At 35.2% G+C, this 18298-nt stretch overlaps 1 protein-coding gene across 10 annotated transcripts in view; it reads right to left on the reverse strand.

The window, feature by feature from the left end:
• The window catches only part of si:ch211-199g17.2 (uncharacterized), a 56401-nt gene that overhangs the window by 22361 nt on the left and 15742 nt on the right, over window positions 1-18298 (reverse strand). For all 10 annotated transcript variants that reach the window (XR_009650153.1, XM_060896832.1, XM_060896825.1 and 7 more), the window contains exons 2-34: window positions 16169-16278; window positions 15103-15171; window positions 14911-14935; window positions 13091-13108; window positions 12911-12976; window positions 12689-12825; window positions 12495-12605; window positions 12335-12392; window positions 11724-11771; window positions 11562-11630; window positions 10951-11081; window positions 10677-10805; window positions 9799-9856; window positions 9171-9251; window positions 8995-9081; window positions 8592-8644; window positions 8356-8424; window positions 6806-6830; window positions 6625-6636; window positions 6405-6470; window positions 6036-6178; window positions 5786-5887; window positions 5004-5061; window positions 4869-4919; window positions 4693-4755; window positions 4188-4327; window positions 3978-4085; window positions 3539-3596; window positions 3287-3367; window positions 2138-2656; window positions 1647-1718; window positions 1087-1220; window positions 876-986 (exon numbers count right to left, since the gene is read on the reverse strand). Coding sequence is in view for 9 of the 10 variants with exons in the window: in XM_060896832.1 (XP_060752815.1) it covers window positions 876-986; window positions 1087-1220; window positions 1647-1718; window positions 2138-2656; window positions 3287-3367; window positions 3539-3596; window positions 3978-4085; window positions 4188-4327; window positions 4693-4755; window positions 4869-4919; window positions 5004-5061; window positions 5786-5887; window positions 6036-6178; window positions 6405-6470; window positions 6625-6636; window positions 6806-6830; window positions 8356-8424; window positions 8592-8644; window positions 8995-9081; window positions 9171-9251; window positions 9799-9856; window positions 10677-10805; window positions 10951-11081; window positions 11562-11630; window positions 11724-11771; window positions 12335-12392; window positions 12495-12605; window positions 12689-12825; window positions 12911-12976; window positions 13091-13108; window positions 14911-14935; window positions 15103-15171; window positions 16169-16195 (2979 nt within the window). In the remaining variant the exon portion in view is untranslated. The remainder of the gene's footprint in view (window positions 1-875; window positions 987-1086; window positions 1221-1646; window positions 1719-2137; window positions 2657-3286; window positions 3368-3538; window positions 3597-3977; window positions 4086-4187; window positions 4328-4692; window positions 4756-4868; window positions 4920-5003; window positions 5062-5785; window positions 5888-6035; window positions 6179-6404; window positions 6471-6624; window positions 6637-6805; window positions 6831-8355; window positions 8425-8591; window positions 8645-8994; window positions 9082-9170; window positions 9252-9798; window positions 9857-10676; window positions 10806-10950; window positions 11082-11561; window positions 11631-11723; window positions 11772-12334; window positions 12393-12494; window positions 12606-12688; window positions 12826-12910; window positions 12977-13090; window positions 13109-14910; window positions 14936-15102; window positions 15172-16168; window positions 16279-18298) is intronic.

Consider the following 18298-nt stretch of genomic DNA (forward strand, 5'->3'; position numbering starts at 1 on the left):
GCATTTAAATGTGTTTTCCCTCTGAAAACCTATGGAAAAATTGCTGAGTCTAAGTCATCTTTAGCTAATCTTTAAAAGCAAGCTCAAGGGTTTTGTAAGAAATTACAGAAATTGCACCCAAATTCCATTCCAAGGTACACATCTAAAAGAGCTCATTCCTAAAAAGGTTTAAGTATCATAAGGTAATACATTTAGGACTCTAAACGTATATACTTGATTCAATTATAAATATGGGAATGGCAGCAGGACATCAAGGATCACCACGAACAAAGGGTCTACGTGACTGCGATTACCATTTAAAGTGACCAATTGGTTGATAACAATTGTAACAATACCAAGACAAGGTGTATGTGACCATGATTAACATTTAAAGACATCAGCTAGACAACAAGGTTTGACCCAGCCATTTGGGAGACACTCAGTTCTTACATTCAATACATATTCAAAGCAAAACCTCATTTAAATTACCAAAAGGGAAAACTGTATATAATTCTTGAGCAGGATTTGCTCGGGGTTCTTACTGACTCAGATGAACCCAAAGTACTTCATGTATTTTGTCACTGCTATGCTGGAATAAACCTCTTGTTCTTCATTAAGATCTCCACCATCATCGTCTTATTTTTACACAATGCATTTTTTATTTCTTACAGTTTACATCCCTTTTGATAAACTCTCTAGATATTTAACTAATATATAAAATCAGGAGTCTGATCATTTATAGACCTGCATGCACAAAAGTGACAAACAATATTACATGACTGATCTATAGTATGTAATAAATAATTCTATGTGAATATAAACATAAGCCCCTCCCTCACGTGAGCCCAGAGTTGGTCTTGCATGCAGACCCAAATATTCAGCCACAATAGCAATACCTCTGCCTTTCCACATCCTTGCGTCTTCTCTACCATATCTGCTTGGGCTTGCAACCATTCAGGCATCACTTTTTCTTTGCCTGGCTCAGGACCACAGATTCCTATAGATTCCTAAAAGCAAGCCAGCACACAGATATGCATAAAAAACACAGATTAATAAACAAGCTAATGAGCAATGTCTTTAATAACTGTATGGTGATTTAACACTTGCCAGATATTGGAGTCTGTGTTCGTGGCTCAAAAGATGCTTTATTATGTCGCTCTCCTCACATCTTTCTACACATGTGACACACATGTAGAATGGTTGTTGACCAACACTGCAACATTCAATCACAGTTTTTAAACCTAAAAAAACAAAGCACATACATAAGCACACAAGTAAGTAACACAAAAAACTGAATAATAATCTTACATTTTATGTTCAGAGGTGGTAAATGGTCAGAACTATTTTATCCAATTTGAGTTCACAATATGAATAAGTATTAACAGATTAACAGTTGTCTAGTACATGAATAACTTAACTGTTCCTAAATGCAGAATATTTTAGTCAAATTATTCTATGCCACTGAATACCTGAATATCTTGTAAGAAGCAAGAGTTACCTTCAAGGAATGTTTAAGCATACATTCTCTATACATTCACAAATTCTACCTACTTATCAGTGTAAAAAGCTTTAAAAAAACAACAACTGTTTGACTGATTCCTCATTCTTCCACCAAATGCTGATCTTTTGTTTTTAATCAACTCTTTGTTTCTCTTTGCAGTACTGACCTATTACAGGTTGTCTGTGAGGTGTCTTCAGGTAGCGCTCGATTTCAGAACAATTTGAGTGGGTCTGATGATCTGTGGTAGATATAAAATAGATATTTATTCTATGAAACACGTGAACACGCTGACCAAACAATTCCCTTAACCAGAGCAACTAAGGGCCCCACAAGATTTTGGAGATGCTCTGGCCTAGTTGTCTAGCCATCACAATTTGTCAAAGTTGCTCCTTATCCTTGTCCATTTCTGTTGTTTTAACATGTCAACTGAGAACTCTTCATGGTGTATATGCCAGATTCACATCTTTCTATAATGGAATTAATTTCTTTTAGTCATTCAAAATATCCTTTAGCTTATATATGTGCCACTACAGTTAGCACACAATATTTTTTATGAAATAATCATTCACTTGATTTATGACATGTACAATCATTAAAAGTATGTACCAAATCTTTGATCATTTATAATACATACAGTAATACATCATTTATACAGACCTGCTGGATTCAAGCAAGCTGGAGCCTGCACTGGCTCCTGCAGAGCCTCCAGCTGCAGGGCAGGTTTTCCCAGGTCTGTACTCTGCTGTTCAGGTACACTTGAGTCTTGAAGTTCAGGTACACTTGAGTCTTGAAGTTTTACAGTTAAATCATCCACTGTGGAGCTGTGGTCAGAACGTTCTTCTTGATTCACAGTCTTCTGGACTAATTTCAGGGGCTCAGATTGCTCATCGTTTAAGAAAGGAATTTGAGGGTCTGAAGTTTTCAAGTTCAAATCTGTTGTTGCTAATGATGGTTCAGCATCCTGTACTTGCATTGAGGATATACATGTGGTTTTCAGAAGCTCTTCATGTGCTGTATTTAAGGGATCAGGGCTTTCTGAATTCATTTTCTCTTCGGTTTTTGGCATGGGTGTAATGGTGCAGGTTTCATCAATTTTCAGTTTCTCTGTGTCTGATGATGTATGCCCGTGTAGTTCACCTGAAGAGGTATTCTCCTTGTTTATCTTAAATGTAGAGACTGGATAAAATAAATAAATACAATTAAATAAATTCAAAATCTGAAACAAAAGCAATTATACAAAATACATTGTTCATTCATTCATTCATTTTCTAGTGATTATCCGAACTACCTCGGGTCACGGGGAGCCTGTGCCTATCTCAGATGTCAAGGAAGGATACACCCTGGACGGAGTGCCTCATTCACTTATTCACTCACGCAATCAGACACTACGGACAATTTTCCAGAGATGCCAATCAATCTACCATGCATGTCTTTGGACCGGGGGAGGAAACCGGAGTACCCGGAGGAAACCCCCGAGGCACGGGGAGAACATGCAAACTCCACACACACAAGGCAGAGGCGGGAATTGAACCCCCAACCCTGGAGGTGTGAGGCGAATGTGCTAACCACTAAGCCACCGTGCCCCCCTCATTGTTCATTCAATTAAAAATAATTATGTTAAATTAATTTAATTTCACTGGGCACTTTATTTGGCACCATGCAGCTATACTCACTGGTCATTTTATAAGGTACCCACCAGCACAACAATGTAGCCAGTGATTTGATGGTATTCACATTTATCAGCCTACTTCTACCCCACCAATTAGCAAAGGAAAGAGACAAAAATAAGTAAACAGCTCCACACACCTAATCTTGCTCCAGGAACAACAGAAGGCTTGAGTTCTCCCAGTCCTTTGTCTTTAAAAACCTCTTGCAGCACATTCACAGCTACAAAAAAAGCAAAGAATAAAAGTTAGTTATGTACAGCAAGTCGCTTTACAGCCTTATCCCCATAAGCTATGCATTTGCCTAGGGACTGAATTAAATCTAAATAAAATATTTTAACTAAACAGATTTTAAAAAGTCATACCAAATGCATCACAGAAAGAAACTACTCACCAGACATATAGGAGCTTTTTTCAATTTTGTTAAACATTCCAATGCTCATGTCCACTTCCTTGAAAATGAATATTAACAGGACATTTAAAAAAAAATGTGCATAAAACATATACAAATGTTTTAAAAGTTCTGCTGCCAAAAATACTTATAGAATCATCCAAAGTCATACGTATTTCACAACAGCACAATACTAAATGTTTTACTATCTCCTTGTTACTAGTTAAACAAGGAAGACATTATCTATACTGTAGTTCTAAAATGTATCTCATACTATAGATATCAAGAGCAATAAAGGAGATTAACTGTTTAAGTAAATGGAACTGCCTCTACTAAAACATTCAGCAAAACCAAGCCATACATTGGCCAAGTCCCACTCTCAAAAATGCAGAACTTTTAAAAATAAATAAATAAATAAATAGCGCAAAGAAAAAATTCCCACCCATAGAGTCATATTAGGAGTGATTTTCTCTGCCTGCTGTGCCAAGTCCAAGATAAGAGACACCTGCTCCGAATCTTCTTTCCTCAAGGAACCAGGATGGGCCATATCCTAAGGAAAAACACATCCAAGGTGTTACTGAGTATACCATACTTTCATTTCCCTACAGACTCAACCTGAAACAATCTGTTGATTTTTATCTGAAATACTTACAAGATATGCATATATGTGTGGAAAGCTCAAAACATGGGTAATGGCATGCCTTTCTGGAAGTATCTTTTCACACAGCAAGCACAGATAACTGCATTTGAAATAATGCTGGGTTGTAGTATATTTCACCATGAAGTGCAGACCTGGCAATAAAGTAAATGTTGAGTCCATGTTCACAATATAGTCACAAATGCACCATTTGGGACTTACATTATCACAACTGAATCCCATTCACACTTCTCTAAACCAAATATCAATAGCAAATGGACTACCACAGGACCTCTGCTGACCAAGCATTTTTAACATGGCGGATCATCCTCACTACAGCAGTGACAATATGTTAGTGGTAGTGACAACGTTAGTGGTAGTGACAACAAAATGGTAGTAGTCATGTGGGCAGAAAAACATATACAAGGGAAGGTGTATACAAGCAAGTGGAAAGTAAGTGTACAGTGTTTCACTGCTACAGAGTAACTAGACCAGTGTGACAGTAGGCAGTGCTGCTTACCAAGCAATGGAGACTTTCTTTCTAAACTTTTCGAGAATGACTGCAGTGTCACTCGCTTCTCAACTGCAGAAAATAAAATTTAACACAGTGTTATTTAATTTAGTTAAGTAACCCAGAAAATAGGAGATGCATATAGCCAAATATAATGTCGTTAAAAAAAGCATAAACATACAAACCTTGAATACATTTTTTCAGTTTTGGACAGTGATTCTCAATTGTTTCCATGACTAGAAAGAGTGAGTAAAACAGAGGTACTTGTTATATTACATCTTTTTGTGGCTCAGATATACAAAATTACTTGAAATTCTTACATTTCTCATATGCCAGGGTCCTGAATTCTGTAAACCGCTTACGGTGAAGTTCACACACCTGAAGATTACATTCAGTACGAGTGAATATGTATGCAAATGTCTAGCACATCATCCATCCATCATTTACTCCTTTGTATTCGACACATTCAGCTTTACCTAATACAAAACTTTCCATTAATGGAAAAAATTCTCACATATACCTACATCACACCACAACCAACAACACATCACATAAACTGTGATATTGCTCAAAACGTGATAAAAGAAGGCTTTGAACATAAGAATAATTTTGGGTGCTAGAAGGTATGCAAACATGGAATTAATAATCTACCTTGTAATTGTTCATTACCTGTGATTGTATTTCAAATGTGCTTTTTCAAACCCTTATGATGTGTCAGCAACATGGGCTGAACAAAATAAACCCTAATGTATTTCACTGTATTGGGGTGTCAACAGTCACTGTAAGGCTGCATGAATCTAGAGTCTGAGATAGAAAGAAATCAGCTCGTGTGTCAGTTCTTAATATGCCTTTCTGTGTATTTTATTCACAATGACTGGTGGTAATATTGCAATTAGTTTCACAAAAGTTTAAAATAATCTATAGATGCCAAAAATAAACCACTGCATTTGTATTTTTTGAAAAACAATGCTTATTTAGCACTGCTAGTACCTTTTATACAAGCTGCCTCTGTGTATATGAAAAAGAGACTGAATATGTGAGAAACAAAATAGTAGAGTCTGAATAGTACGCTGAACTGAACTGAGCACACTTCATTCCTTACTTGCAGGACCATCTTCTGCTTTCCCTGACACCGTTCTTCTTCTTGTGCAATCTGGTGCCAATTCCGACATCCAAGAAAAACAAGGTCTGGTTTGGAGTATGACTATTGCAAAATAGAGTTTAAGCAGGTTAACCGATAGCTATTCATAGTTTTTTCAAGTGAATGTACAAGTGAATGTATAATAGTAGCATGCACTGTCTTGCTACAATTTAAAAAAAGGAAATGTGGATGTGTTTGAGAAAGCCCTTACAAAGACATTTAAGCAGTGCTGTTCGGATGTAACGTGTGAAGACGCGGAGGAGACAGGGATGTTAAGCTCACACGCATGGCACAGGTAGAATGGTGTAGTAACATGTATTTGTCTCTGTACAAACACAGTGAGCAGTGGAAGGCCTTAAAAAAAAAAAACATACAAAATCAAAACATGAGCAACTTTGATATGAAATAATCACAGACACATACAAATACATTTTCTAGCTAGTACATAACAATCATTCATTCAATAATTAATTAAATCAAACAAAAATGTATTTTATTTTAATTTTAATTTATAGCAAAGCACATATTGTCAACAAAAATCGTCATAAAATGATGTGGCATCATGCATCATGCATCTCACCTATGACTGGGGTAGACGCCTTGCGGTTCCACATGTACTGGTACAGTTTAATCTGAGAGATGGCTCCTAAGCAGAGACACCAACAACAGGGGAACATGGGCACATGTGTTCGCAGGACTTCATTTGTATATTTGTATTATTTCTTGATTGTTATTTGCAGCTTACTGCTTTAAATTTCAGTTAGACAAATCTAAAAAATTCTGTAATGAAATATACCTACCACTGTACTGGCCTAGAAAAGGAAACAGGATAAAAAGAAAGCGATAGTAAATATTTAGCAAGGAAGCAGCACTAAATCTCAACCAGCACCAAGACACACAATTAATGAAGCATCCGTCTGTTACTACGATTTTCTTTTGTCACCATTTAAGGTCATTTCAATTTTTTTGTTAGCATATTACCTGGTCCAAAAAGCTCAATGAGTTTCTGTTGAGACAGACAAAACAGGAAAATTATTAATAGCCATGATAATACTGTGTCTAAATACACAGAGTTACTAATTTATAATGATCAATACAAGGACACTGTCTATGGGTGTGCATGTGAGGAACTGTTATTAAAGCATCATCACTTCACCGAGTATATTATATGAGACATGGGGTAGAGATGTGCAACGGGATGAAGTCTGTGAGATATTTCTTAGCCCTATATGAATTTAAGTAATTGTAAAAGAGGTGACGTGAGTAGTTTTGAGCACCATTACTGTTAAAGGTTTAATGGAGTACGGTTTAACTCAACAAGAAGGACAAATTGTTTAGGTGCAACTGTCAAGCATGAATATGCTTTTGTAGCTTGTGAACTAACAATAACATCATTGGTTTGGCAGGTCTAATCAGAGATCGTCTGCAGAGCAGCATCCATTGTACCTCTTCTAAAGTTGAAGTTACAGTCAAAGTCAGCTAGTCTGTTCAGAGAAGCCTTGTTCCCGTGGGACACATGCAGCTGAAGTCTGAGAGAATCCATGCATTGTGGAGGCATACTGATAAAGGTCTGGAGAAGATCACGTGTAAAAGCTAAACATGCCATTTAGAACGGATAAATTAGCTATATGTTGAGCATAATGAGTTTAGAATAATTAACATGGACAAGGGATAGTGATCCTGACATAACCATTATGTCTTCAACACACAATAAGAATGCTTCACGGTGAAAAATAAAAAAAATAAAATAAATAACCTTCTTAATGACCGGGATAAAATATACACATTTTTTAAAAGTCATATTAAAGTCATATTAAAGTGAATTATAATGGGAAGTGTAAAATGTAAAAGTAGAATTTTATTATATCTGGAAAAGGCCCAACGTTTCCAAGAAAGAAACAGCAGGTGGAGTGTTTTGACTTCAGGATGTAAAATAAAAAAAGAAATATAAGGACAGTGTTGTGGGGTGCAGTGGGCTGTGTGGTTGAAAGAATGTACTTTGTGAGCATCTCAGTACTAACTACAAAAACCTCATTTCTGCATTCATCCAGTCTACAGAACTGGCCTTTTCTTCATTTTAGTTTAGTATGCTCATTGGACTCAGCTAGACTGGTCAAAGTGGTGATTGGAATTAGAAAGATTCATTTTTAGAAGATCATCGTTTTTTTTTTTTTATTACCACAGGTCCCACTGTCTCATGGGTGTGGAGTGGTCAAACACAAAGCTTGCAAGACGAAGAAATTTATATATACACTGGACATGACACAGTACTTGCAGTACATTATGCTGGACATGTTTACTTGTGTTAGTTACTTCATGCTTTTGTCTCATGGTTTAAATGACTAATTTGTTGATATTGGAAAACAACCAATTTCGTTCATCAGCAATGACTATGAGCACGTACAGAAAAAATAACAGTCTGATGTGTCAGTAACATCTGCAAGAATAGATTGGAGTAGAGAAATAAATACTAAAAAAACAGCCTTTAAAGTCCTGTAATACAGTGTGAAGTCAGAAGACCCAAAACCCACCTGTCTGTGCTGCGCTTCCTTTACATGCCTCTTGTAGTCTATTATAAAGTTTAACGTCAGGTCACATTCCTGTGTCAGACATGAAGAGAATAACTGTTAAATAACACATTTCCAACAGTGGCATAATCAAACAAAAACATAAAACGGCTACTAAAAAATGTTTATGTTTAGGTTTTAGGTTAGGTTGTCTCTATTTGTATGTGACAAGTGTTTGTTTATAACATGTAGGAACTTACGACACACAAAATTCTGCATGGTGGATCATCTCTAGTTTGCACGACAGGAGAATCTGCGACAAAAGTGAGAAAATGTTATTCTTGTACTATTCTCTTTTTCCCCCTTGCTCTCACGGTCTCTGGTTTTATGTATTGTTTAGTATATAATATATGGAGTTTCTTTACAGAGAACAACCCTTTCTTTTTCGAGTATTTGGAATGTCGAGAAGGATGAATTTCAAATGATATGAACAAAAAAGTGTGTGTGTGTGTGTGTGTGGGGGGGGGGGGGGTGTTCTTTTTATGCTTTTCTGGAATTTACATTGTACCAAAATGAACAGGTTCTGTTGACCTAAACATTAAAACTAATGATGATCTTTCTTGTTTTCCGTTAGCAAATGTGACAGTAGATAGGAATGCATACCCATTTGTGTTTTCTTCTCTTGTTGCTCTGATGAGCTGTCTGTGGTTGCTGTGCTAACAGATGACTCATGCTCTTCTGGAGAAAACACTGCAGGATGGCAAGCAGAGAAAGAAATGTGCATCAATCTTTAAAAAAAATTTTTTAGCTAAGTGAGACAAATATTAAATGGGACTTACCGATCCGTTCTCGTCGTGTAGTACTAAAATTTAGTTCACTCTGGTTTCTTTCTTGCCGTTTTTTCTGTAGATTTTCCAGAACTATAGAAACAAATATGAGAATATATAGATGTTGACAACAAACAATATTCTCACAAAAATATTTAATGAAAATATAAATATAGTACTTGCAATTAACTACTTTCAGGGTTTAATTTCCTTTTAATGAAACAATACAACTTCCTTTTTTGGGAATCAACTTTCCTTTTTTTCCTTTTTTTATCACATTATACCAAATCAGGTATAATCAGGTGCAAATGATAACTCAAACAACTTAAGAACACTTTCTATTTGACAGAAAAAAGAAATGTGCAACCATGGTTTCATTTTAACCAGTCATATACAACCTCTCATTAAATGTGGAAGGACAAGAAGAAAATAAATCTTGGGTGGTAGTTCGTCCATACAGTTGTACAGTAATTGGTCAACAAAGCTAGTGCAATGCCTAGCATGCAAAATATAAATCTTACAACATAGTACATCATTGCACCGCATCTGGTTTTAGATGTTCTTTTGTGCCTTTAGTTTCCTGTGCAGATAAAAAATTTAATGCTGAATCATGATTACAACCATGTTAGCTTTATCTTACCGCTAGCATAGCTTGAGGAGTTAATGATTTTAAAGGAGTCCAAATCCAGATGCACACTCTGCACAATAAGGAAAAAGAGAAACAGAGTTATAATTTACATCTCTTAACCTGTCAAGTGTAAAAAATTAAACAATAGTGTCTGCTATTTAAGTAAGGAACTGCCACTAGATGACTCATTCAGAGGTGTCAGAGAGAACCTAAACAATTGTTAATAAGGATGGACAGCAAAGTCCAGCCCTTTTCTATAATAATGATATGAGAAAAGCACTCATACCAAACATCACAGACTGTAGGTTAAATATCCTACACAGATGTAATGAGACACAAAAAAATCATTCTGTTGTATGTTATTAGCTGTATCAGAATAATGCTTCAGTCAAATGCAATGGAGACAGGATACCCTAAGGAGACAAATTTTACTGGCAGAAATTCTTCAGATTCTGAGTTCTGATTCAGCTTGTATACTAGATAACCTCCATAACCTGTGTAAATAAACTTGTGAAAGAATATTCACTATAGCAATGTTTTGGGTCATTTATGTAAAGTTCAGTTAGGTTTAGCTCAATATATAATTAGAGGGTCTTTCATACGACACTGTGTACTAATTGTCTCTCTTATTACATACATTCTCTCAACTTATTTTATCAGTTCAGAACACCTAGGTAAAGTGTATGGATAGATAGATGGATGGTCAGAGACTTTAATTAAACTTTAAAGATTCATGTCAGGGGGAAATTCACAATAATCTACAATATGTCCATACATGTATGTACATTAGATCAGTTAATATTTATCTTAATAATATAATACATTTTACAATTTTGACCCAAAACAGTTTTGACCCAAGAGTTTTAAATTTAAGTTAAATATCGCATTACCTCTATTTCCACTGGAGGGCAGAGAGTCTGTGCCTGATTGGCCACATAAAGAATCTTCTTGTTGAGAATGGGGGAGAAGTGATTGTAACTGCTTTTGGGAGGGTCCAAAGTGCCTGGGTGAGCAGCTTCCTAGAAAAAAAGAAAAAAAGCAAGAAAGAATGAATCACATCAGAGGAGTAAAAACTCTCTGGAACATAAATGGTCAGTGTCACTAAAAACTGCTGTAAATAAAAGCCCATTAAGATTAATTTGCACCTACAGTATAAGCACTCACCAGATACCAATAAACATGGTCAAAGCTGATGCAATGGGAGATTATTTGAACAGCTGGAATTTTTTTCTGGCACAGAACACAGAGATACCCACAAAATCCTGGACAAGAGTACTCAAGCAGTGAGTTTAGGCCTGAAAAAAACAACAAACAAAACACCCGTCAACATCAATCCGAATTACTCACTCTGTGGTCAAAGAAAGGTCCAACACTTCTGTAAATGTTTCATGCAACTGTGTGTATAGGACTATATGATAGAAGCTTCTAGTAACATCTATAAACATATCTACATGATTTTGAAGTGGTTATTGATTTTCTATAATGTGCCCTTTGTTCATTGTTGTGTGTGTGCCATGTGAGTACCGAACATATTTACAAAATGTAAATTTAAACTGAAGCTGATGACCTTTTTATTCTTTTCTGACTTGCATGTTTTGTTCCTGCTTTTGCTTTGCAATAAATACAAATTGAAATTGTATTCTGCTCCTTAGTTTTCAGTGCTTTTCATGGTTACAGTTTATTTATTTTTTTTATTGTATTTTAACATCTCTTTTAATATATGCGGTTGATAAATCTGTTATCCGTGACCAGTGCCGTATATGAACAGGTCATACCCAATAACGGATTCTTTCTGGCTGGGTCTGCAATGTATTCCTGAATTGTTTTCCTCCGTGGTATACTGCCTGCATAGCAAGAGATTAAAAAATGTAAGACATAACAAGTATCTACTTAAATACACAGATGTATGAGAATAGCTGAAATAAAATGACTTTAACCTTGGATACATTCTCTTAGCTTGACTGTTTTGGAAAACATCGACATGGCTATGGAGGACAGAAGGACAAAAAAAGGTTATTAGATAAGACGTTTATAAAAAGGTCAGTGACAAATTCCAGGCAACATTTTATGAGTTCCAGGAAATCAGCATTTCTTTATTATATTACTGAGGTAGGCTTGGAGTCACAACAAAGAACAGTCTGCTGGGGGTCCATTCCCAACAAACAGAAAAACCGGTGGTTTTTTTATGATATTTTTATGTACAGAACACAACACAATGGTGTGCACTGAAAAATAATTAATGATGGGGTGGTGTGTTTATTTTCTGATAAGAGCATATAAGTGATAAAAATGTTTTATTCCAGTCATAACAGTTGTTCAATCAAAAAATTTAATCTCTTTAATTACACAAGAATGAACTTTTTATACTTTTATAATTATGTGTAATGTTGTAAACTGTCTACAACACAACTATAAACCCTGTTTTCCTTTTATTCCTTATGAAGTTTACAAGTTAGAAAAAAAATGCATCTGGGTACAGAGTCCTGTGTTATTAAAGAACATTAATCAACACCTCTGAAAAAACAGAAGCGCTTGAACACAAGATTACCCTGATGATATGGCATTTTTTTACACCTCTTCAGCATCATCTTTGGCAGTTCGAAAACCTGCATGAACACAAAGACACACACAGACACAATGATGAGTCTTCCCACATAGAGAACAACAGAAAACCCCATCTTTCTCTTTCTATATAAAGTTGTTTTTACCCGTAGGCTACCAGAACCATTGGTGTTGTACTCTTTTGAAGCAGTGGTTTTCAGATAAGCCAAGGAGTCAGTGAGCCAAGCAAAATGCAGCAACTCTGGATTAGTGTTCGCCTGAACCAAAGAAAGAAAATATTTCCTCAGTCTTTGATTTAATACAAATGGCATCTATATTGATTATGACTGCAGGCACTGACCAAGTAATTGAAGTAATGTTGAACAGAGCACAGATGTGATACAACATCATTAGTGCTTAAATGCTCCTCACATACATGGCACAGGTAAAGGGCACCAATTTTTTCAGGAGTAATAAACATCGTCACCATGTCGAAACCTATGAACAATTTTATATAAGCAAATAAACAATGGGAACTACTGAAAAAAGACAAATACAAAAACACACAAACAAAGTCACTCACCAATGAGTGGCTGAGTCTGCTTTGGGTTTCTTATGTAATCCAGGAAAACAAATATGGGAAAGTAAACTGTGCAAAATTTATAAAAATACAACATTAGTAATATCCATAACAGACCAATAATTTTAGGCATACATTATATTTCATACGCTATACATGGAAGAATATAGTGTCACATCTTACCTGGTCCCTTATGTACCACTTCAAAAAACAAGAGATAGAATAGAGAAAGAAAAATATTTTAGTACAATTACCTACAATGTGAATTCTAGATAATCAAATTGCAGGTTCCTTCCTCAAATTAGTTTTAGATTTTGTTACAGTCAGCAAAACTATTGGTGAAAACTACAATTCAACTAGTCATCTTTCATGAAAGTCTATAATTAGTAAAGGTGAGTTCAACTGTCCAGTTCTGGTGAATCTGTACCCATAGCATCCACAGCTTTTGTTCTTGGCCAGACGTGGAACTGCAGCTGTAGAAGAATTTTATTCATCGTGATATATAGAAACAATATCAGCGTGGAAATTAACTAGGTGTCTGTGAATGCGCACAGGAATGTGGGTGATATGGTCCACATGTATGGTATATTGTAGCTTAATGTGTCCAATGTATGTGCATTGGAATGTAACCATGTATGATAACGTAGCCTAGACCTACAAAGTTCATATAGTCAGGGGGGCCCTAGATATGAAACAGAAGTTGGGATGATGTGTAGGAATGTATGGGAAACGATGAGTTAGAGTGGGAGTCTCTCTGCAGACTGGCACAGGCTGTTACTGCATGATAATAAAAGCCTTATTCCTCTGGCAACAAAACCTGAGTCTTTGTGTGATTCCTCCAACACAGCCAGACCTTGGACTGCAGACTTTCCAAGTATCCAATATCCTAGTGTCTTAGTCATCATCTCAGGTGATTTAAATCATGTCACCATGGAAAAAACACTGACCAATTACAATTTTCCCAACAAGTACTGTCCATTGTTACTCAAATAACAAACCGTGGGTCATTAAGAACATTTTGAATACCAAGACGTGGGATTTTCGAGCTGGAGAGTAAAAAAGATCTGCCCCTATTTTTGCTGAGGATGTTTTGGCCAGTGCTCTCCTGTATGCTGTGGCATGCTGAGGAAGCAGGCTAAGAGCGGCAGACACTGACAGACTCAACAGATTGATCCGCAAGGCCAGAAACGTTGAGAGCTGGATTCTCTGATTATCTGTCTGAAAGGATGATGCTGTCCAAAATACGTTCCATCTTGGACAACTCCCAATCCATAACATGCTGGTCAGTCTGAGGAGTATGTTCAGTGACAGACTAATACATCTAAGATGCACTACAGAGCGCCACAGGAGATTTCTGCCTGTGACCATCGAACTATATAACTTCTCCCTCTGAGTGTTAGACACTTAGTTCATTATATCATTATAGATTTTCAAGCCACGTTTATTATATAATGCTAGTATGATCAATAATTATTTTCCAGTGCAATCACTTGTTTCATGTGTATAAGTGGTATCATTATAGTCTGACATTTTTTCTGCTGTCTGATTCACTGCTGCTACATAGTTCAAATGGTGTATTTTAATAAGATTGAAAGTTTCATTCATTGCACAGTACCTATATTTTTGTGCAATAATTTTTTTCAGTGCAATATATTGTTACATGTGCAATACGCTGAATAATTTGTATCAATATAGTTTGATATTTTTTGTTTTCTGCCATCTGTTTTTCACTGCTGTTATATTTTGAACAGTGCATTTCAATAAGTTTAATAAAACTTAAATAAATATTAAAAATATTTATTTTTAATTATTATATTTTATTTACATTAGATTGCATTCCTCAAGGGGATCAATACAGTATTATGATGGTAATGATTCTGACTCATGATATCCAATGCTAACACTCAAAGTATCCTATCCTACCCATGTAAGTGAATCCATACTACATGCAATCAAACACTATAGCACACCCAATAATGTATTAAGAAAGGACTACAAATTACCTGTATCGAAAAGTTTTGTCACTTCCTGTGGACACAAGCAAAGAAACTAAGTTTGTTTAAAGTAGTCACATTCCAATTCATTTTTGGGTCAAGTCTAAGTGTATAATTTGCTGTGTTAAGACTATGTAAAATGATTGCTATTACTCTCTGCATGTAGTGCTTTTGAAATGTTCCAATGAATAATTAACATACCTTCTTATGTCTGAAACTCCGGACATGAGCTTTAAAGTCCTTAATCTTTTCATACTGCATATTGCAGTTCTGTATAAAAAGAAAATGATATTAAAAAAGCAATAAACAATTTTCTGAAAGTAAGTAAAAAAAAATCCTAAGGTAGCAGAAAAAAAAGAAAAAAAAAGTATACGGAGCACTGGCTAAATGTCATGCAAACCCACAGAAATAATTATAAATCTTCTGATAAAAACTAAACAAATGTATTCCTTCCTGTAAGTTTATTTTCTAGCTATAATACAGTTTTTATATATGCAATACCTACTGGAGCAATTGTGACTTCATATCAAAAGCTTCTGCAATTTCATTTAGGTATCATTCATTTTTTATTATTTATTAACTGCTGTTTTAAAGACCACTCATCTGTCCCATTAATCTGTTTTTCTTAATTTACCATTGAACCATTTGAAACCAAAAATTGCATTTTTTGAGAAAACAGAGAGAAACAATCAGTGAAAAACAGGAATTGTTTATTATCTGAAATTTGGATTTTATTTATTGCTTAAAACAAATTTGTTTAGACAAGTATTTTTGTTTTCACAAAATTGCACTTGCAAGATTTGTTTACCCTTAGCAGAAGGTTAAATAAGCATGATGTTACAAAAGTGTCTGATAAGGTGTCAGTTTTTATGAAAAAGTTCTTTTTAAATCTGGGATTCAGATCACTTTAGATATATATTCTATTGCATTCTGTAATCAGTTTGGACAAACCAGATTACAATGTTTTGTAATTGGTAACTTTGTAATCACCAGATTTCTCATAAAATCTTTTTCATTTTCTGAATATCTGGAAATTACCTCCCAAATTACCTTTCTTTAAAAAAAAAAAAAAAAAAAAAAGCAAATTTTCCAGATTTCTAAACACATGCTGAGCAGAGGGCATCGAACAGCATAACACACTCTGAGGAAATTGCTAACAAAGGTTGATGTAAATGGAAATAATCTTGGGTAAAAAAGTCCACCAAAATTGCTTTTGTGGTCCTGGATTACCAATGTAATGTCTTTTCTACCAGAAAGGTCAACTGACCTGACAGATGAGCTGTAAGGGTTTCATCTTGCCTATACCAGAATCCGATTTTTTTTTTCCAGATCTATTTCAGTAGCTGCAATTTCCCAATTTGCATTCCTGTTTACAAGCTAAAAAGGAGAGAAAGCACACTGTTAGCTTGTCACTGAACAATATGGGAAAATATATTCTGCAGAAGTTTCTAGCACAAACTATACACTGTAAATATACAGCAGCAAAACAACTTCTCAAACAACTTCTCAAAAGCTTGGGGTCTTGGAAAAAAACCTTCAAAAGAACAGTCATCTGTTGTAGAAAACCTCTTTAATAAAAAAAAATCAATCATTTCAAAAGACAAGGGATTTAAGGTACCAAATTCAGTCTTGAAAGGCTAAGGTGTCTGCATATCATCTGAATCAATACAGTTGTAACCCTGGCTTTTATACAGTTCTAAATGACCACTTTTGTTTCTTTTAAACACACCTTGATGTTGTTGCATCTATGCCAATACATGATAAGTACTGTAAATATAAAACTCACAAACGCCATGGATGAGAAAAGCAAAAATAAACTTTATTGCAAAAATAGCAATCACCCCAAGATCAGTTCCTCAAGATGCTCTAGAATGATCTGACCAAGCTCTGAATTTCCATTGCATTATATTTTTCTTTCCTTATATCTTTGCTGTCTTTGGATTTTTGAATTCCTATTATTTTATATTTAACAGCTTAATAATTCCCCTTATTAAAATTATCCCCCAGAGCTCCACTCAACATTCTGTCTCCAGACAGCGAGCTGAGAATACGTACCTTGGGAAATCTACCTTAGAATGACTTTTATCATCTCGAAGTGTTTCTTTTTTAGCTTTTCTTTTTGCTTTATAATGTATTTGCTAAAGCATGTTTAATATATTTTTATTCTTTTGAGTTATATCGTTAGTAAGTGGCTTCGCATGCTTACCACTAGTATTATGCTTTGGACTTGTAAATTTACTGTACATTGTGTCTTGATTATTTTCTATATAATTTAATGACTTCTTTTTGTGTTAGATTTAATGCAAAAATACTCCAATGCATAAATACAAAATATATAAACACAAAAATCAGCATTGTTTGAGTAAACAGATGGAAATGTATCAATTTACATATACATTAAGGCCATGTCCACACTAATCCAGATATATTTGAAAACGGAGTTTACGTCTAAAAACGCTCCGCGTCCACATTATCATTTTCAAATGTTTTCCAAAAGTTGCTCATCCACACTGAAATGTATGAAAATGCTTACATCTCCCTACTGCGCATGAGTAAAGCTTTGACCTGTGTAATTTCCGCTAGGCGTTTATTTGCTTTCGACTGCATCACATGACTAAAAATGCATCATAGTATTCAAAAGCCACCGTCTTCACAGTCCACACTAAGACGCGAAGACGCCATTTTCAAATTTATCCGCTTTGGAGAGCGTCTTCCAACAGCTACGTTTTCGTTGACTTAAAACGCTGTCTCAGTGTGGACGAAAGGCCAAAACAATTTTTTTATTGGGCTTTTAAAGTATTAAAATTTTTTGAGATTTTTGGATTATTGTTAAATGTGAGCCAAAATCATCACAATTAAAGTACTAAAGGCTTAAAATACTTGTGTACTGAATTTATATAATACATGAGTTTCACTATTTGAGTTGAATTACTAAAATAAATGAACTTTTCCCCGACATTCTAATTTATTGAGATGCACCTGTATACCCGAAGTCATACAGATGCTCTGGATGAATGTCTCACCCAATATAAAGATTTTTATTGGGTGAGACATGTATTCGAGACTTGTATTCGAAAGAATAAAAGAGAAACACATCAAGAGATTCTGAAAGCTTTTCCTGATATTTACATCTAGATGTTTAAAACAACTTTAGGTGCCAGACCACACAGTTTTTTAGGTAAGGAAAATTATTATAATCGATTAAAGTAAATAAAAGTAAATAACAAATGGTGGCATATCTTGCTTGCAAACACTGAATCAAGCCAAGCAACCAGCTGGCATCAATTGCCATGTTTCATTCTAATTTTGTTATACTTTTCTAGGCTTGCAGTGTGGCTTCTTCAAGTTGCTTGTATTGGTGGGTTTTTCAGTCTCCTTATTGAGAGGTTAAATGCAT

This window comes from Tachysurus vachellii, chromosome 21 (assembly GCF_030014155.1).
Source record: "Tachysurus vachellii isolate PV-2020 chromosome 21, HZAU_Pvac_v1, whole genome shotgun sequence".
Lineage (NCBI taxonomy): Eukaryota > Metazoa > Chordata > Actinopteri > Siluriformes > Bagridae > Tachysurus > Tachysurus vachellii.